Below are 22,531 nucleotides of genomic sequence, written 5' to 3'. Positions count from 1 at the left end.
ACACTGCTCCAAGAAATAAATAAATCATCTCAGTATTACAGCTTTAAAGGCATAATATGTCTAATCAGGACATGAATATTTCGAAATGTCAGGAAATGAATTAGGTTTGGGTGAAAGGAAGGATTCCAAATTACATTTTGCCTGATAAATATTGCTACCATAAACAGTAAAAATAATGATAGTAATTAGTTAACATTACCAAATAAAGCATGCATTTAAAATGAAACTGACCAGACATCTTTGTGTCATACTGACTGAGTGGAACACAGTCCGTTCTCTGACAAAGGAAGGACTCATTTAAATTGTAAATTGCCCACATGGTAAATTGTAGATTGCAATAGTAAGGCTATGCTGTGATAAATTACAAGTGCAATATTGGCTAGGCTTCTGAACCTTGTATTTCTGAACTACTTACTGATATTGTCATTGCTAATATCTTCTGCAGAGCCTGCATGACATGTTGGTCTATACATAGAAAAGGTGTTCTGTTGTATTGTGGCTATAGCAAGGCTCTATGTGGTTCCTGTGACCTTTGACATTTGCTACTTATATAATTCAGTTCAGTGCTTCCCATTTTGGGTTCTGCTGTGTGGATATATAGGTCTTGGTACAGTTCATGCTTGAAAACGCAATTAATTAATATAGTGTTATATTCAACAATTTTGGTAAGACGTCAAGTATATCTTAAAATGGAATGTGCTTTGGAACAAAAAGTCTCATCAGAGTCATAAAATATGTCTTGATAAATGCATTCATAGTCTTCATCCTTTGGCAAAGGAGGATGTGGAGATTGAAGGAGGGTTCTAAAGATTGGTTTCCAGACAGAAGACATCTATGTACTGCGGGCCCTAAGGAGCTCTAGTATTCTCAAGTGTCACACTTGACTTCTGCACCTACTTTGTTTTCCTAACGGTCCAGTTTTCATCTTTGAGCACAAATAAATTACGCAGAAAGTGGAGAGTGGATTGACACGTAGAAGCTACTTTCAAAGTTTGTGCTGTGTTAGCATGCTGTTGCCTAGGCATAGACAGCAAAATTGGTTCAATTAGGATAACGATTCATTATAGCTTCCTGTTCTTACGTAGGCCATGGTGAAAATCATTAATATGTATTTAATGCATGGATGATACAACTTCAGAATTTGTGTTATGATAAGAAAGAGTGATGGATAGAAACACCATACAGGAATCAAAAGCAAAAATAAAACAAAACATAACGTAAAACTTCATACCAGTGAGCTCTTCAGAGAGTAGGATTCATTTTCTACTGTGACATATGCACACATATTCAGAATTGCTATTATTAGTCAGTTGACCTGTTTGTTTACTAGGAATATAAGTTTCGGGCAAATGTTTCAAATCTGTCATGTCTTTAAATCTATGATCATATTCAGAATTAATGAATTACATTCTATATAAACATAAAAAATTTGAAAATGGAAAGAAAATTCTTTAGTGACTAAAATGTCAAAGTTTCAGAAAGATTCAGTGAAAATGGCTCATGTTAATTATCAAACTAAGAAATTTGTACAATATTTAGGTTAATCACAATTTATATATATTTTAGAAAGTTTAGAGAATTTATTTTAGAAAGATAACTTTGAATAGACCTATTAATTCAGATGGGCCAAAACTATATTTTTAACATAATTAATTACTATTAATGCATAAATCAATACAGCAGTGAATTAAAATGGATGTTAGTGCATATGAGATATCTTGTGGTTCTGAATTTACACTTAACTTTTAGTTAACCAACTTGACCAGAGAACTGTTGGTATGAATTGTATAATGAATTGTAAATGGGAGATCAAGACTGTGATACCAAACTCATTTTCAGTCCTTCAATGTTATCACATGAGACAGGGATACCCTAACTTAATTCTTTTTCTCCCTGCTGTAATTTGTTCTATTGTAGTTTAGTTATAGGATGGCTCCTATAACAGAATTATGAATTGTCAATAGTTTTTCTCATTTATTTTCTGTTATAGTTATAGGGAACCCTAACACAACCCACAGTATTGAGCAATGCCTCGCCACATTTTCTCACTGACCACATTCCCGTCATCTTCTGATTGCAACATTTGTGCAGCTTAAAGAGTTTGTGATATTTAGGTTTTCCTTTTGCTGTTTTGTATAGAGCCATATTAGTATCTTTTTTTTTTACATGACAGATATTATGATCTAAGAACAATAAAACTAATGTTCTGAATTCTCAATTCTGAGTAATGATTGACTGTCTGCAGAAGAGATGGGGTCTTGTCATCAGGAGACGGCATGTGGAGCATGATGGCTTCTCTTGCTAAGTGACACCTGAGTGTCCTTTAGTAGTAGCGTGCTCTGTGCAAAGGCTCTGAAGAAAAAAACCCATGGATGTTGGATGTTAGTTCATTGAGTCTCCCTAAGCATATAGCACAATCAGAAATGGTCAAAGGAGGGCACTGGGAGAGTTTTGAAGTGAGAACAATGAAATCAATGAAGCTCAAAGATTGGCTTAGAGTATAGGGTTGTGTTGGGCTACAAATGAAAATTGAATTGATCAAACTGATCATGAGCTGCCGATCTTTGTTTGTAGCCATGTCAGTAGCTTTCTCTCTGAAAATCATACTGTGTCATAATTGCCTGTTTGCTGACAGAGCTATACATTTATTTGTGTTTCCAGTACCTTTGACAGTGCAAGGCCTCAGGAAAGATTACCTAATGAAACTTCAAATCAGGAGCTAGAAAACTCTTTTTTGGCCCTAACTTTTTGTCAAATGTAACAGGATATGATATTTTTAGGAAATTTAAACAACTGTATGTATGTCCATGTTTTCTCTTCCTTGTGGCTTCTTTTGATGCAAACTGGCACAGTAAGTGAATAATTTATAGTTTTTGATGTGTTGACAGCTGTTGAAAGATGTAAAAATTTAGATGCTCAAGAGTGGAGTTTAGACTCTAGACCTACTACTGCATACCGCTCAGTGGTTATGAACAGCCATTATAGTTTTCTGACCCTCAGATTGATCCCCTTTGATACAGGAATAATATTGTTGCCCCTACCATAGCTATAACCTGTAAATACACACACACACACACACACACACACACACACACTGAGGACTTTAGAATTCATTTAGCATCTAACACATAATATAATCTAAAGTTTCTGATTCTAAATATTGATCACAGACTACTGACTGCAACTCAGAAGATACGTTCGTGTACTCACATTTAGATATTCTCTGCTCTCAAAAATTGCTTATTTACAGTCATTTAAATAATCTCAGTGCTTTAAAAGACAGTAACAGTATATATTTCATTAACTATTCTTGGAAGTTGCATATCACTTTCATGTATTGCTTGGAAGAAAACTTTTAACCAATTATTTGTCGATGTTAAGCAACATTAGTGTCAGATGAAAGATGTCCCCTGAGACTCAAATATCTTTCAGAATGTCCGTAACACTGCTACTATTGGAGACAGTTTGCAGCAGTTGGAGTTTTGGTTATAATTTCAAATCATAGATGCCATGACAAGTTCTTCTGTTCAGATGATGTTTGGCATATAACATGTGCTCACTGTCATCAGCTGTAGCTTATGGAGTAAGTGTGTCTGAAAGCAATGTAATCGTATTCTTTTGTTACTAGTGTCAACACTTAGGCATTCTGTTCCCATGTCATTAAAAGACAGGAATTTAGTCACTCCACTGAGCACATACTGTTTTTCATTGTACTTTATTGATCTGCTGGATGACATTCTGACTCCTATGCTTACAGAAAGTTCTGAAGATAATACCAAAAACAAACAAACAGAAGAAAAACAAACAAACAAAAAGCCTAAAAACAAAAACCTCTGACTTAGATAGGATGCATACTGCATCTTTACTGTGGTCATTACCCTTTTCTTTACTTTTGATTTACATCTCTATTCTATTTTATTGAAAATGGATAGTTTTTCTCACATAATATATCCTGATTATGTTTTCTCCTCCTTCTACTCTGTCAAGTGTCTCCCTACCTCCCCTTACATCTGGATCTACTTCTTTTCTGTCTCTCATTAGAAAACAGACTTCTAAGGGATAATAATAAAATATAATAAGGTGAAACAAAGTTAACCCATGGAAATAGTCAGAAATAAAACAGCCCGATAGAGGGAACTCAAAACAGAGTCCAGCTTTGTTCACTCAGAAATCCTATAGAATCACTAAACTGGAAGACACAAGCAAAGGACTTGTAGAATAATAAGAAGAAAAATGTGTGTATAAAATAAAATAAATAATACAATGAAGTTTTAAGAAAAGATAAAACCCTGGTATAACAATATGAGACTAGAAACTTCTAAAGATGCTACTGAGTTCACTTTCTGTTGGCCAGCTACTTGTGGGCATGAAACCTACACTTAGGAGTAATTTGGTTCCCCAGTGAGAGTCTGTTGGATAAAAGGAAAATTTTCATTTGTAAGTGGTTTATCAATTGGAGATTGCTTCTGGGTTAGGGATGGGTATGTATTCACTTTCTACATTAGAGCTTCATGTGGTACAGACCTGAGCAGATGCTACCCATGCTGCCTCAGTCTCTGCATTCCTATGTGAAGTGCTCATGTGGATTTACAGGGTGTGGTTTTCCTGGTGTTCTCCATGCCCTCTAGCTCTTAAGATCCTTTTAGCTACCCTTCCACAGGGTTTCCTGATCTTTGAGAGGAGGGATTTGCTAGAGACATCCTTTTTATGGCTGTGTACCAAGGTCTCACCTCTGTATCATGTCTGCCTGCTGTCTCTCTGTATTTGTTGGCTTTTGCTGCAGAAGGAAGCTTCTCTGATAGCTGAGGAAGGCACTGTTCATTTCTGTGTTTTTAAACGGCCTTCATAAACTATATCTCCCCACTAAAAATAATTCGACTGTCCTAAAATACAGCCCTGAGGAATCGAGCCAGTAATGCAGTTAACGACAAATTTCCAAATTTGCTGGCAAGACTGTCAGTTAAATGTGTCATTTGCACATCTTGTTCTTCAAGCAAACAAAATAATACTTAAGTATGTAATAATATACAGTATTAAATCCCCCTGGGAAAAGAGTTGGTTTTAAATACTTTGAAAAGAAACTTTCAAGTTAGTGATTTACACAGTTAATTATAAACAACAAGCCTTGTAATTAAGTGTTGCCATTTTGGGTGGAATTGGTTTCACCCATCACTAATCCGTCTATCCTTGTCTTTGGCCTTTGAGAGATTATGGGAAAATGCACACGATGAAAAGTTTAACTTGTCAAGTTTAAATTTAGATGCAAAGTCCGGAATATCAAACACCGTAAGTGATAATTATCACCACCTGGAAATAATTTGTACCACTGAGTTAAGTAAGAATTCTCCTTTGCTGCTGATGGGGAGTTTTTAACCTCCTGATCACCGGATTCCTGCAGCTTACAGTGGGTGTGTTTTGCGGTTCACCCCAGTAGTCTACACAGATTCGAGTAATTAGCCAAATACTGGAAGTGTACATTTTAGTGTTGTACAATGTGAGGAAGACTAAGTCAGCATCAAAGTGGAAGAAAGGAATTTCCTGATTTTAATGTACTCAAAGAAAGTTATTACCTATTTGTTCAGATTACAAACTGCCTAGATGTTCTTCTAAAAAAGAAAAAAAACTCAATATTGAGTAGATAGGTAAACAATTCAAATGGTTAAATGTACTGTACCATATTACAATGTCCTACACCTGTATTTTTCCTGTATTAAAAATTTGTTTTAGAATGTGTGAGGTCATTGAATAGTAAAATAGTTGGTAGTCTCATGTGTTCAGAAGGTTTTATACACACACACATACACACACACACACACACACACACACACATATGTAAGAATCACGGGCTTAAATGATATTTGCATAGTTCATCTTCACAGACTTATTTAAGTTTTTTCTGACTCATATTTTTCTCCAGTGACTTTTTATATATGATTGAATAGCTTAGTTTTATTAAGATTTTTTATAGTGATTATTGAGACTTCTGCACATTCCCTATGGACAGGAATTCCTTTAAAAATATTGAGCGTGTTTAATAATATTTAATTTTCATTATCATTTAAATGTATACTTCCAAGACATATTTTATGTAATAAATAGAAAGAAACACAATTATAACTGATTTTTTAGGTCTGTTCCCTAGACAGGATTTCTGAAAATGAAAAAAAAAATTAACAAAGTAAAAATCTTAAAGTTACAAAGTATATGAAGTTAACTTCAATATTAGCTTCAAAGATGAGAAGTCAACAAATCCAAAAGTTAACACAGTCCGATTTATCTATGAAGAGGGAGCTCCATCTATTGTGCAGGAAAACCTTTCTGATCATGATCATGGCATGGGTTCTGTGTCAAAGAAATGAAGTATCGCTCCAAAATTAACTTGTAGCTCTGCTTAAATGGAATAAAAGGAAGAGCCCTCTAACGTAAATTGGTTACTTTTAAATTTTCATTAACATTTTCTAAATGGCTAAAATTTTCAAATCACACCCTTTTGTCACCAACAAGAATGGCTGAAACCTCGCCTGAAGTTAGAGGATAGCATGTAGAGACAGTATGATAGAGATATGAAAGGAGTATCTCCTGACGGATGATAGCGAGCCATGAAACCAAGCCTTTTTACTAATTATAATGAGAGAATAAATTATGAACACAAACAGCTGATGAAAATGAGTTTGCTGTAAATTTGGGAAGTGATATTCACTATGAGGTGAAACCACATTTTTGATAAACTAGGATAGTTTTAAAATATTTGTTAAAAACCTAAGTTTAAGCATACACACACACACATGCACACACACATATATGATTTTAATTGATTGGCTCATTTGATTCGTTCTTTGACTACAAGTTAATTTTATAACTTAGAGTTCAGCTTCAGCAAATGATGGAAACAATATCACCACTGACTTTATGTGTCATGGCAAGCAGTATACTCGTCACTCACAAAATTAAGTATGAAACTTTCAAGCCTAAAATATTATTAAGATGCTAATAGTCTCTAGGTTCTGATAATATGTCTTTGTTTTTGTTTTGGGGTGTGTGTGTGTGTGTGTGTGTGAGTGTGCGCACGCGTACATAGGTGACAGCACCATGTATGTTTGACAACTTTGTGAGTAGTTTTTCTCTTCTAATTCTGGGTCCCAGGGATCTAACAAAGTCAAGCTTATACAGCGAGTGGTTTCTTCCCTCCTAGTCCTGTTCCCTCCTAGTCATATTCTGAAAACTTTAAAACAACAGCATTGAAGAAGACCTGAAACCCTAACAGGAAGAAGTATCTGAAGCAGGAGACGCAGAAGTCTGGACTAATGTATGTGAATGGCTACCTCATGAATTTCTTTAAAACTTTCTATTTGAGTTTTTAAAACTTACTACAATCTTTTAAAGAAGGCAATAAGAAATCTCCCCAAAAATTTAAATTTAAAAAGAACTAAATAATATTATAAAACTGGCTCTTTCTCTTGTTTAAAGCCCCCAAACTAGCTTTTGTGACACTGTGTGCAAATAAGGAAACACTTTAAGATGGAATTTCAAATGACAACTTTGTTTAATTGATGACAGAAAGTCAACTTTTGATATTATAGGGAAAATAGGTACGTAGTATACAGGAAACACTTCACTTAGCTTTTAACATACTGGTTGTAGGACTCATGCTCAGCAGGTAAGATATATTGTTGCTCTTTCAGAGACCTTGGGTTTTGTTCCCAGAACTGATAAGGAGCCTCACAAACTGCTATAACCCCACTTCTAAGGGGTCTCCAAAGGTACCAATACATACTTGTAATTCACTCATAGAGATATGTAAATAACAACAATAACAATAATAATAAATCTTTGGAATTCAAATTGTTTGAGGATTAATTGTTGTAAGTTTCAATGTTTATGCATTTCAACTTAGTTTATAGTCTTCTCGAAGTATGAGTTCATAGGGAAAAAGAGGTTAGCTGTAAATAGCAGCCATAATATTTGAGCATTTGACAGTTCTTTTAAGTGCTCTTATGTGCTACTATGCTTTACCACAAGATTGTGCAGAGTGGGTCCTCTATTCACAGACAGATTGAGAAAGCATGTGGAAGTTAACATCATTCAATACAGTTCACAACAGCATATTCTTGTGTGGATGGGACTGTTATTATTTCATTTATAATCTTTTAACAAGCAGCCAACTCGTCCCTTATAATTTTAACCTAGAAGTTCCTTTTTAATATAAATGTATTACGGCGTTTTTTAAAAATGTATCTTTCTATGCTTTAGAAAGGCCTGCTTATAATATGCTGATACACACATATGTTGTGACATTTCTGTGCAAAGCCTAAATGTCTTTGTATTCTTAAATATTTACATTCCTCTGGTGTCAAAAATATTCCCATCCAACATCCCTTCACCTCCACGTTATGCTTCTCATCTCCTCCTCAGCATCAGTCTATTCTCAACATGTTGAGACTGGCTTCTTTTAGAGTCTACATATGAGCATGATCATGTAGTACTTTCTATGTCTTGATTATTTGAGTGGTCTCAGGATGACCACTGCCCAGCATGTCATCTGCAAACGGAACCTTCTCTAGTTGTTACTGTGAAATAGCTTGCCCTTAAGTCTTAACAATACTTCTGTAATTACACCATAGGTTTTAATTGTTTATAAATCTATCCCTTTTCCATATTCTAAGAGGAACTAAGTTTTACTAAGGTATTTCAGATACCAAGTCTACTGCCTGATCAAAGTAGTAAAAATGTAATACTGTAGAACTAAACTTTACTGAACTGTAGCTGAAAAGATGCCCTGAAGTTGTGAAATCACCACCTGGTCTCTATAATTCCTCTTTTCCAAATATTTCACCCACTATCACCATGTATGGTAAAACTTTCAAAGCAACTTGATTACAACTTCTGTCTAGACTAGGTGAGATTGCTTTATAAATGCTGGGCCAGTTGCAGCTAGTTTTAAAAATAAAGATAAAACTCTGAAAATCTGGACTGCCTCAGCTGTGCGTAAGCAATCTGTGGGTGGCTCTGCACACTCATCTGACTCTTTCAGAATCTTTCCCCAGAATTTCTCAATGGAGTCTGACATCAATCGCTGTATATCTCTAGCTAGTCACAGCCATGGAGTGCCTCAGATTTCTTCATCCTTCACCACACTTCCCTAACAACAAGTCAGAAGTGTCCTTTCCCATTGTCCCTTTACCCTTGTTTTAATCACACTCATATCAAGTCCTTCAGATATGTTTCACAGTGAATCTGCTGTTAACTCTTTGTGACCTTCACTTCTGTCTAGACCTCCTAGATCCATTCATACCTAACAGTTTTTCTTGGTCTTTATTTGATTATTTTTTTTGTTTTGTTTTTTAGTTCTCTCTCTCTCTCTCTCTCTCTCTCTCTCTCTCTCTCTCTCTTCTCCCTTCCCCCACCTTTGTGTGTCTCACTGTCTCTGTCTCTCTTCTCTCACCTCTTTGTGAGTTTCTACTTTTCTAAGTTCTCTAATTGTAAGCATCATTTTTTTCATATATAATCTTTAATGCTTTATTGAAAAGCTTCTTCAACTCAGTCCTATTCCAGTGGGGAAAGTGGCTTTGCTCTCTCAGTGGCCTCTTAACCCTTTTAGAAGTGGGCCTTTGATTTCTACAGGAGTCTTTCAGCCTGTCTTTCCTACCAATCCAATGAATTCTGCATCGAACTGTATTCTATTCTTTGCATCATTCTTTACATCCCCCTCTTACCTCTTCCCCTTCTTGTCCCTCCTCCTCTTACTACCCTCCCTCTTCTGTCTTCCTTTTTTCTTCCCTTTCTTTTCTTCTATTGTCAATGATGATGATCTTGAATTTCTTTTAATAACAAAAGTTTTATACCAGTAAAAATAAGTGTATACTCACAGACAGTGTAAAGCACACTTAAAACACAACAATAAGACAACAACCAATCTAATATCTTAAATGAACAAAATATTGGAACAAGCACTTCACCAAGGGAAATACACAAATGGAACATCAGTTGATAAATGTACATCATTAGTCATTAGGGACATGCAAATTAAAATCACAATATATTGATGTAATATCATTTTAAAACCTAGCCATATCAGATCTTGAGTTCATACTTCCCCAGCCTCTCCCTTCTAATCTGGGATTCCAGGCATGTACCGCCATGCCCGTCTTAAACTCCCACTCTGCCTTTTCTCCTGGAAGCTTTTTCTCCCTGAAACTGTCAGTCTCTCTCGTTTCAAGAGTCCAGTCATCAGGGACCTTGGCCAAGCTGCTTCTATTACAGCTGATTGAACATGACATTTCTGAGTTAGGATGATGATATCACCAAAGATGATATTTTTATCCTTAGTTGTTTTCATGGAGTTAGTAACTGTCCAGTCTCTACCCTGATGTGCAGTGATCTCATTTAAGACTCGTACAATTCTATTCTAATATTCTCCAAACATCTAGATGAATGATAAATAACTCACCATGTAATCTTTTTACGCTTAATAGTTTACCATTTTCAAAGTTAAACAATATTAATCTATAACAACTCCTTGTCCACTGGACTTGTTTTGAAATTAGGTATTTGTCTTTCTCATTTCTCCACCAATATTGTTATAACTTTTCTGAGGGTATGAGCTAGACTGATGATAAGCAATAAAGATGAAAATGATTATGTATGGATCACAGAAGTATTGACGTAGGGATCATTAATATTTTTATTACTTTATTCACATTCCCCCGGACTCAAACTGTTATGCTCATAAGTCTGACACAGTGCGAGGTTTCACAGGTGTGTATAATTTTCATTATAATATTTTTTCTGGTTGCACATAGTACTCATTTCATACTATCCATTACAATAATTATTTTCCCATTATAAAGAGATACAAGCTCGTTAAGTAAGCTAAGAGTATGTAGTTATACTTTGCCAGATAAAGTTCTCTTCTCTCTGTGCCTCTCTCTCTCTCTCTCTCTCTCTCTCTCTCTCTCTCTCTCTCTGTGTGTGTGTGTGTGTGTGTGTGTGTGTGTGTGTGTCTAAAACCACACACATGGTTGCTCCATCATGGTAAAAGGAGAGAGAATGCAGAAGAAAGACAACAGGTGAATGCTAAATTCTTTTTTGGGAACAAAGCTGTAACTATTGATTATGTTTGATCTTTTCAAGTTTTACCTATCTATCATTGAAATCTAAGAAGGCTAGAAACAAAACCACCCATTTCCTGTTCTAACAAACAGGGAAGTTTTGATTTGTGATGCCTTACTCAGATTCTGACACTTTGAGACTAGATAACAGTAGCCATTTGAAATTTAAAGAGCAGGAGCATTTTGTCAGGATCTACCAGATCAAAGGAAGTAATGTCAACTGAAAGAAAATATCCCAATGCCTCATTTTGATTGAGGTAAACTATCCTGAGTGTTGGGTAGGTAACTGTACCCTCTCCTGTTCTCTTTAGATGTCGTTTATCCTCCGGTCCATTTCCAAGTAAAGGTTCAACCAGTTGATGAAAGGGAGCACTACCTATCATAGCTTCAGATTCACTGAACATTGACCGTTACTGCATCTGAAACTCAGTAAAAGAATGAGAGATTTTACAATTTAGTATAGTATCTTTGTTCTAAGCTTGCCATGGAATGTGTGTGTGTGTGTGTGTGTGTGTGTGTGTGTGGTGTGTACACTAAGCATGGAAGATATTAGCTAAAATTAAAAGCATTATAGTTTCATTTTTTTTGTCAGAAATAGCAATGTCCTTATATATTTCCTTTTCTGATTTTGACAGCAACAAAACCTCATGTGCACTTGGGAATATAATATGGAACATTAAACATTAAAGATAGCGCTGAAAAATACCTGTCTATGTCATGCACTCATGCAACAACTTCTTCATCAAATTCTTGCTAATTGTGAAATTTGAATTTATTATGACATCTAACATGCTACACACACACACACACACACACACACACACACACACACACATACACATACATGAATTGCACAATCTTCATTTGCTCCAAGGAATGTAGACTCCTGAAGGTATTGCATGCTAGATATACTTCAGAGGAAGGAAGGCAGCTGGAGAAAATTTGATAAAATTCAGACTTACACCGTGTACCACTCCAATGAATTAAACTATTTGGATTTTCTTTTCTAAAACTTATTGGTAGGAAACCAAGTCTGAGTTAGTGTTCAAAATTGGGCTACTGGGCAGTGTTTCCAGGGTCAACTGGCAATTAATCCCTATGTGACTATCTAATTTATTGCTAGTGCAAACAAATAATTTGATTCTTTGCTATCTAATTTGATACTGGACAATTTGGGAGTTTATTTTATTAATTCACTAGAATAAATGTTTTATTTTACCAGGCTGTTGATTGCCTTCTTTTACATAAGTGATGGAGCTGTGACTTTTAGGTTTGATGTATATTTTAACAATGAGTATTAGATTTTACTCAAGCATTAACATTCTCTTCCTCGTGTTTCCTTCTTTCCTTTCTTGTTCCTTTCTCTCCATTTATTTACTCTTTCCCTCTTCTTTCTTTTGTTGTCCCTTTATCTCCCAGTTGATCTAGACAAAAGTAACTTCCTCTCTCACAATTTTTGTCTTGTCTAATTTTAAAGGTAGCGTATTGTTGACATAAGGAATTTGGGGAAAAGCACACACAGGTTCGTAATACCGGTGGTTTTTGTATGGGTGGGTTGCCAAGTACTTCAGAGATCTTCAATTATGGAAAATGGACCTTGGTCCATTATAACACTACCACTATAAACAAAACTACCCAGAATGTACTTTAGCTATTTGCATGTTTCCATTTTAACCTGATTTATCCTGATATCATGTTCTTCCCTGAGTGCACAGTACAAATATTTCCTTCCCAACGTTATCTCCCTGTGTGTACTGTGCTAATACTGTCATTACCATTTTAGGTAAAGCGTGTGCTAAGTAGCTGTAACACGCTCCAAATTTTAAGACACCTCTATGTTCTTCTGTGTTAGAAATTTCTGTGATACGGGAAATTTTGTTACCCAAACATTAAGTCTTGTGTTAGATTTGCCATTGAGACACAAAATGTGGTGAAATATATCTAATTCCTGTAAACATAATTTCAATAGTCACAGGTGGTTAGTGACTACTAGGCTGGGAAAGAGGCTCTAGGTAATTGTCTTTGTGCCATATTTCTGTTGTGTCAATATTATTGTATTAAGTACACTCCTCACATGTACGGCGATGAGGTTAGATTTATTAGTGTCAGGCGAATACATATGTCAATTTTCTAATTGACTTTAAGAAGTTAAGCACTTATACCATCTATTGATTTCTTGCCTGGAATCTGTCTCAGACTGTAGTTAAAAACTTTAAAAATTATTCTTTTAATTTCGTGATTGTCTCTTTTCCTTTGTCCTCAAAGTTCTGGTCTCATCAACCATTTCTCTCCTTATCTCTTTTCTCACCTGAAATTTCTCCTTCAAAAGAAGTCATACAACTTTTTTAGTGATTTCTTAACAGAGCAATTATTCAAAAATGACTTCTAAGTCCCACCAAGGCAGCACCTCTGCAGGTATGTTCCAAATGGAGGTCATAATATGTTACATTGATCCCAAAGACATGGTTCTAGTTTACAAAGAATCACAACAAGACAGCTGATTACCATAGCATATGCACCTTCTAGTTCGGTAAAAAGTATATTTTTCTGAAGTTCTTTTATGCAAATATAAAAATTAATGTTTCATCATAAAGTTGAACAAAGATACTAGTATGTGTTCTCAATAAAAGTTGTCCAATAGCAAAATAAGTGGCCTAAAAACCAAGTTATAGAACATATAGAAAATACTAATTTTAAAATACTTGATAAGGGTATGATTTTACAGCTGTTACTCTATTTATTTATAAAATGTGATGAGGTAAATGACTATAAAGATAAATCCTGTAACCTCTGATTTATATATTTATAGGAATTAATGGCCATGTAGTTGTAAAATTCATGCTCATTTTCAGTTAAAACGAGAAATTTAATCTAATACAATATAAAATCAATATATGTGATTGTCTGAATCTTTAAAATGAATGTGTTTATCATGAAGACAATGCAAAGAAGCAATTGTTGCTCTTACAACTTTTTTTTTTTGTCTTGCATATAGAAGTGTTGTTTCTGGGCTGAAGAGTTGTCTCTGTAGGCAAGGGTGCTTCTGCCAAGATAGATCATGGGCATTTAGTTTCTCAGAGCCACATGGTGAAGAATAGTACTCACCAAATCCACATTGTTATCTTCTGACCACCCCAGGACACTGTGTCACGTGTGACACCGTACCTCAAAATGTTATATAAATCTTTAACTACACTTTTAATTCTAACCTCTCTCCCTCATTACTAGGGTGTGGAAAATCAAAGCAATATTTCTAGTTGGAGAGATGGCTCACGGTATTGAGTCCTTGCTGCTTTTGCAGAGGATTCTAGTTTGATTCCAAGCATCCATATAGGCTAACTCATGACTGCACTTAGGCCCAATTCCAAGGATACAGTGACCTCTTCTAATATCCATAGGCATCCCTGCGGACATGCAGATGTGCATGTGCCAAGTGTATACACACATGTACATTAAAAATAGCTTTCCTACCAGAGGTCCCAGGGCCTACACCTGGCCTGGGAGCACATAGGGAGGGACCCATGGCTTCAGCTGTATATATAGGGGAGGAAGACCTTATTAGTATAGGTGGGAGAGGAAGTCCTTGGTCCCATGAAGGCTGGATGCCCCAGTGTAGGGAATTCGAGCATGCGGAGGAGGGAATGGGTGGCTGGGTGGGGGCACGTCCTCATAGAAGCAGGAGGAAGGAAGATGAGATACGAGTTTCTGGGTGGGTGGATGAGGAAAGGGGAAAACATCTGAAATGTAAACAAAATATCAAATAAATATTTAATCAAAAAAAGAGAAAAAAGTAAGTTTCCTGAAAATAAAAAGCATTAGTTTTTGTTTTGTTTTGGGTTTTGTTTTAAGTACCATCTTCTAACGAGATCAAGATGTGTGCACCATTAGGATGACTAAGCCATATTGGATGTGTTCATTGCTCTTCTGTGTTTCTCTTCCACTACACTACCACCACCACTTTTTAACATAGAATGCCACTTATCAGTGGCTGATAATAGTCCATGCTTGTGAATGTAACTGTGTGGTAGAATATGCCTTCTTTTTGTTCTGGTATTATAACGATGTGCACAGTTTCTTCCTCTGTATCTGTTGGGAAGTTTCTTAAAATTCTTTTCAAATTAAAATTGTGGGGCATTGACTCAACAATACGTTTTCTCATAGAATTTCTTTACAAGAAAGTTGACAACATAGTCACTACATGTACATTGTGAGAAACATTATCTAGTTTGACAAAAAATCCAGGATATGCTAAAACATCAAGCAGAAGATTGCCCATCATATTCAAATTTTGATATCCCTAAATGATTTGTTGCTTTGATAAATATGTATCAGGTGCTTTCAATAGAAATATTAATCCTTTTGGTCTTTATATACTGACTATAATAGTCTATGAACAGTACAACTGATAGAACTTATGACTCCTTATTTAACCAACTACAATAATCTTTCAAAAAGAGAAAATGTAAAATCTGAAACGAATGCATAGCTACTCATAGAATTTAATGAACAACTTTGATCACTGATCTTAGTCATGTAGAATTTTATAGAGCTAGAATCTGTGTGATGTTTTCATTTCATTTGTGCACTGTTATATTTTATGTAACATAATTTTAGTCTTTTAAATTACTTTATAAGTATTTCTATCGTGTAGTTTTATTGAAAGTAACACAAATGTCATGACATCTATTATTAGAACTGTGAAGAAAATGCAACCAAAATAAATATTTGAATTAAAAGAAATTTATATAAATATTGACATGGTACAAACATTTTTTAAAAACTGATAAGATGGCCCACTGAACAAGTCTGCTCTTTTATTGCATGTAATTAACGTCTATATGTGCAGTTAGGATTCTCATCTGCTTTTTAAAAATTAGTTTTAGCAGATAAATCATAGAGGTGATTAAGAAATTATGAAATTCATCCATGTATAGATAGTTTCTTGAAAAGCTTTACCAAAAATTGGCTTTGATTTCTGATTCTTTTGTGTCTGAAAAATGTGGTCGTATCAATTTTGTTTATAGAATCATTGTTCTGTTTTTATATTCCATTCTTAAAATTAAAATTTCAGAAAGAGAATGGAAGATGTACACACTCACACACACACACACACACACACACACACACACTCACACACACATATACTGAATTTCGCAATAGCCTAAATCTTCTACTGGGCCAACAGTTCTTTACAATTTTAATTGAAGAACTTGCTTAATAGTTGTTGGACCAGAAATGAAAGTACTTTCTATACTAACATAACTTAACTGGAGACATGTCTGTCTTAGCAAGTATTGATATGACTGTGTCCATTTAGCTTGATTTACCGCATATTATGGTTGTGCACTTCAGGGAGCCGTTTAAAGACCCATAGAGGATCTTAAGAGGCCCTTCATTGGTTCTCCTAACTCATTTGTATAGAATTAGGGACACTTCGCCAAGGAGTTTGCATGAGCAGTGTTAAGAGGATAGATTGTACAGAAAGTAACCTTCACATGTGCGCTTTCATAATAAGCACACTAGTGAAGAAAAGCATAGCTGTCACATGTCCCAAATCTTACCATGGTGCATCTTTCTAGGCTGTGACAATCTCCGGAACACCAAACAGGAGGGTAAGTCAAACCTTGGCATCCTTGATGCCTCCTTCGCGATTTTATCACAGCACCTTAAACCCTTTAAACTTGCTGCCTTTCATTGTTCCTTGTGCTTCTTTTCTGTTTCTGTTAAATGGAAAGCTTGTGGTTAGCAGTGCGTTAGGGGCTAGGGATGGATGCTCTTGGTATAATTTTTGCTTTGCCCTTAATGGAGTATGTAATCTTGGAACAGTAAAATAACAAGGGCTATCATGGTAGATTTGAATGATTGCAATGAAATCAACATCCCTGAACATCAGTTAACTTGGATACTTCATAATCAAAACAACAGTTCAAAGTTTTAAATCAACACATAAGTATAAGGACTAGAGGGCTTCTGAGATGGAGGACATGTGAAAGGGATTCAAAGCACAGACATTTGTTCTAATGAGTCAAATTCCTTTTTATCTGATTTATTGCATAGAAATATAAACAAATAAAAATAGCCATTGATTGCATTTTGATATAGGAGCAGTTTTGGATACTAGCAATGATCTTTAAAAAGTGTATATAATTTTGTCTTAATGATTTACTAAGTCAGCAGATATATCCCTTCTCCTCCCCTCTCTCCTCTCTCCCTCTTCCTTACTCCTTTTCCACCTCTGATTTCCTCTTCCTGTCTCCCTCTCTCCTTCCTTTCCCTCTTTAATACTGGGGATCAAAAGTGGGATCTTGTTTATTTTAGGGGAGAACTCTGTTACTACGCCCTACCTGTAGCCGCATTACACAATCTTACTGTTTTGTAATGGAGTCTACCCACTTGACAAAATCTAATACAGAACAAATTTTAGCTTGACATTTACTCCTAATAAAAACAAGTCAAATAATGTATAATTTTCTCAGCCTTACATATTTCATACACACTTAGATTTTAGCTAGGTTCACTTTATTTTTATATTATGAAGCATTTTAAAATCTTTTCTTTTCTAAAAATTCCCCTTGTTCAACAGCACAGATCGTATAATGTATTTAAACAGGGAACATCCCTGCAACATTTTCATATACAAACTTTTAATCATATTAGAAAAAGGTCAAACCTAGCTATTTAGCCTATGTCCGTTATCTATAATTCACTTACCACACATGCAAAAGTCATAAATGCCAGCACCCAGTATCCAATATCTTCTCACTGTCTTACATATGTGTGAAATGCGTAATACAATATTTATATCTGGTGACTTTAAAATATAGCCGTATCATAAATTTGAGAGATTGGAGATCATTTGTCAGTGCCCTATTTTACTCAGAATTTCAGCAGCTATGTAGAGATTGTCTATTAACATTTAAATGTGTGCAACTTGACAAACTGTAGAAAAATTTTTCTGTAGAATCAATAGGATGGGCACCTAACATCATTTTTTTTTAAATCTTGCACACAGATAAAACTATTGGTAATACATAAGATCATATCTATTACTTTATGGGACTACAAAGTAAAATCTTTTAAAATAAAAGAAATACTACCAAAGACTCTACATAACTAATAAATTTAGGTATAGATTTATAGTGTTTTCAAACCAATATTATCAAAGCGGCTATAATAATCCAAAGATATGCCTTAGTTACATAAGCCTAAATTTACAGTCTTATCTAAATATTTCTGTATTTTGTATTGTAAAAGAATTGCTGTACATATAAATTTTCTAAGTGAGCTTACTCTCCTGGAAATCTAGGATTGTTATAGCCAATATGATTATTCATATAACAAATCATATCAATTTAAGATGTGAATTTAAGATGTTACCATACAATTTAGTAATACACTGTATACATAAAATCACTATAAACTCATGATAAAACATGAATTCCTTCTGAAATGTGATGAAAACAGATTTTCAGAAGTCTCTTCTGTTTTTCAGATTTAGGCCTGTTTCAAGAGCACACAAGGATGCTCGCAGGTTCAGATCTGAATGTTTTCTTTTATTTATTTATTTTTCATGCATGTTGAATTTGTTGTTGCACAAGCAAATCAATACAAGAGGTCAACAGAGTTTAGTTTCTGTTGTCTGTCCCCCAAGACAATAGAGAAGTAGGAGAGAGCCTCAAAGCCAATCACACCCTTCACCTCTTGTGTCTCCTGGGGAGATAGCTTATTTTCTCAGTGTACACCAGAACAGAAGCAAGCAGGTAGGTCACCACATGGCACCAAAGAGTCAGATGAGGAAGAGAGACACAGGAGCCCTGAAGGTAAATATATTTGGTTAGGTCTTGTTGTTTGGGATTTCCTCCTGTGATCAAAGAAAATCAACATCTCTCTCCTTCTATATGGACACATGTTCTTGGGGATTTACAGTCATATTTTCAAAACAACAACAACAAAAGAGTCATTCCAAAGGATGTATTTCAAACTTGGACAAATATAAAGGCACATCTTAAAATTACTTAGCTCATTAGTAAGGAGTCAGGTAGACAGCAAGAATGTTTCGCGCAGAGTGGTAGGAACATGACTGAGGCTCTCAGGTTTGAGTCAAACAGCCCTGTTTATTATTGCAATGGAAATTTAAGACATAAATTCCTTTTAAAATACATATTTTTATGCATACCTGTGTGGATAAGGTATATTTGTTTGGATGTAAACTACATATATGTGGATGCTGAAAGAGTCTTGGGCTCCTTGGAGCTGGAGTGACAGGCAATTGTGTCCAACCTGACATCAATGCTGGGAATTGAACTTGAGACCTCTAGAATGTCAGGGAGTGTCCTTAACTGTCGATCCTTCTCTCTACATCGGGGGTTATTATTTCTTATTGATCAAAAAAATAAATAAGTATCGATCTAAAAAAGTCAGTAACCTTAAGGCATACTTCCTGTGATCATTCAGTGATCCTTTGGTTACACAGTTAAATAAGCCCCACTCTATCTAAAACAAAACAAAATGGAACAAAACAAAACGCCTTCTTTATTTCGCATCATAATCAAGTTTGGCAACTGTTTCATAACAGCACTAATTAAAAAGTCCATTGACAATTTAAACAACTTTAATCGCAGTTAATTTTGCAATATTATTTTCTGTTTATAATTTTATGTTACAATAAATTTAATAATATGCTTATTCCATGTTTGTCTAAGTATGAAATTTAACATGTAGAATTATGTTTTTTTTTGTAGTTTTGGAGTTCCCAGTGTAAATCTCAAGAGCATGTGTCCAAACACATGCCAGTAATAAAGAAGGAGGTATAAGTTGCATATCTTTGACCACATGAGTGAATAATATCACTATTAATGTCTGTACATTTTTACGTGGTTTATTCTTGTGCATGTTCATTGTCTTCAGCAAGAATCTAAAGTTAGTTTTAGGAAGAAGAGCTGAAAGGCAGATGACCTGGGATAGCACACAGACTATGTGCTCTTTTTTAATATTTTTGTTTTGCTTAGCTCTTAGTTGATCTCATCAGATGTGTGTGTGTGTGTGTGTGTGTGTGTGTGTGTATGTATCATTTCTGAATTTTAGACCAATGGATAATTGTCGTGGAAAAGCTGACAGGGTAATACCCGCCCACCCATATAATTAACACTGTCAGCCAAAGTCAGGACATACATGAACGCAGCTCTTTAAAATATTTTCACCAGTTCTGTTGATGATTTAACAGAACATTCATGATTACATTGACACTATGAAGGCGTAGATATGAATCAATGGCTAAAGTAGAGATGTGTTACCTACTTTGCTGAATTAACTGTTTTAAGCAAAATATAAAAGGAACTTAAAATCCCAGGGATTACTGTCAAAATATAGTCTTGAATTTTACAACGTACTATTTTTGAAAGCTATAGTCTTTATTTTTTGTTTATAAATGTTTAAATATTTGAAAAATACAATAATTGATTCTTTGAAGAATAAGTGATTCACCTTAAGCTCTACATTTATGGAATATATGTTAATATTTCTTGTACCATGAAAAAGGAGTCAGCAGTATAGCAAAGTCATTTCAGAGTAAAATGAGACGTGCATGTTTTCCTAAGCCTTTGAGATTTGAGAAAAAATTACTCCTGTTTGCAGTAACAATGGAAAATTAAGCTTTGGGTTCTCAAAATTTGTAAGGCATATAAAATTTAATTAATATCCCATTTATTTCATTTAGGCTTTAATTATATGTATGTTTTCATGAATGCTGTCTACATGACAGTGGAGAAAACATTTCAGAATTAAGGTTATAAGAAAACATGCTTGATAAATTTTATGACCAAATAACTTTGAATTTTTATTGACATTATATTTATTATGTACTAAATGCCTTGGTATGTGCAAAATACTCTTATATTAAATTACAATTCAGGCTACTTATTTATTTATTTATTTCTCTTGACTAATGATCATTTATTGAAATGAACATCAGGTCACTAAAGAAATTACATTGAAAAGGATTCTTCTTTTTTTCTTATTAGATTCTGGGTTATTTCAGTCCTCTTAACTAGAATATGATTTCTAAACGCAACATATTTCAAATTTACATTGTGTATTTCAAAGTTAATTAAAAATTTAAGTTCAAAAGATTACTATAATGAGCACTTACAAGAATTAATCCTCCCTGGAACATTGTTAAGAGGTTATATTCATTTGAAGGATATGTTTTTACTTAGCTTTTCACAATGTGTGCCTTTATGACTGAATATTCATTTATTTTTCTGACACATTTGGTTTTATTGGCTTTTCTACTGTCAAGTTTACTGCCTCTGTAAAAAAAACTATTATAATTAAGAAACAAGAAGAAAAATGAACAACAACAAAGTAGCAAGGAAAGAAATATTTTTTAAAATATTACATTAAATAAAATAATACATTAAAGAAATTTTAATCAAATTTTGATCTTAGCATTTTTTCAACATGTCCTAAATGCATGTGTAAAACTTTTTGATGTCGTTTAGGATTACATACAGGTACACAAAGCATAACATGTGAGATAGATATCATTAAGAGTTTATATAAGGTCAGTTATAGCCATGATTAATAAGTCTACATATATTTCTATGTATAAGGAATTTTTAAAATGTGTGTCAGTTAAGGATATGTAAAATGATCTTAAGTATCTGTTTAATTTGTAGCTTACAAATATGTACAGTGCACATATCACCAATTTGTTTTCCAACTTCATAACTCTATTTGATTAACAGGTAATCATTGCTGTGTCATATTGTATTTCTCCAGTTATGATACATATACCTACTGTCTCCCAGTACTTTTCTCCATTTTGATTAGCATTACAGACAGAGATGGATGAATGTTTTGTGAACCCAATAGTTTTAAATTTTGGGAGCCCACTTTTGAGAAAAATACATCATAATTGTGCACACCATTACGATACAAATTAGTATTTTTTAGAAAGAAAAAAAAAATCCACACAAGTTACAGAGTTACACAACTGGATCAACACAATTCCTAGTATAGAAATAAAGAAAACAGTCCACTCTTTTCATTTGTCTATGACCACCTTCAAAATCCTTTTCTCTCATCTTGCTATATTTATCCTTCTTGATTACCTTATCATAGGAAAGCAAGTTTATACTGTTTTCTATGTTATACTTTATCAATTGCATGGGCTGACTTCCTTTGGCTTCAAAATGGCTCTTTAGTAAACTTCTCATGTTTCTATCATATATGACCTACCAGATCTGCAAATGGCCTCCACAGGATAACTTTTGTATCTGTACATTTCAAGTCTTCTACTACGCATGCTTTAAGAGATTTCTATAAGGGAGAACTATGGAATTTTCTACAATAATGCTTATCAGAATAGGATCTAGTCTCTTTCCTGGTTCTATTTCTGCCCATGATGCACTATGTCAATTTAA

General features: G+C 34.5%; 1 protein-coding gene across 3 annotated transcripts in view; it reads left to right on the top strand.

Annotated features, from left to right (window-relative positions):
- Positions 1–22,531, top strand: part of Trps1 (transcriptional repressor GATA binding 1) — a 229,951-nt gene that overhangs the window by 106,097 nt on the left and 101,323 nt on the right. Inside the window, exon 6 of one of the 3 annotated variants that reach the window (XM_028766571.1) lies at positions 16,688–16,720. The exons of the other annotated variants lie outside the window; for them this stretch is intronic. Within the exon in view, the coding sequence (XP_028622404.1) occupies positions 16,688–16,720 (33 nt within the window). The remainder of the gene's footprint in view (positions 1–16,687; positions 16,721–22,531) is intronic. 3 annotated transcript variants of the gene reach the window in all.

The sequence above is a fragment of the Grammomys surdaster genome, unplaced genomic scaffold, assembly GCF_004785775.1.
Source record: "Grammomys surdaster isolate TR1022 unplaced genomic scaffold, NIH_TR_1.0 63, whole genome shotgun sequence".
Lineage (NCBI taxonomy): Eukaryota > Metazoa > Chordata > Mammalia > Rodentia > Muridae > Grammomys > Grammomys surdaster.
The sequence above is the reverse complement of the archived record's forward strand: the minus strand, read 5'-3'. Positions and strand labels throughout refer to the sequence as shown.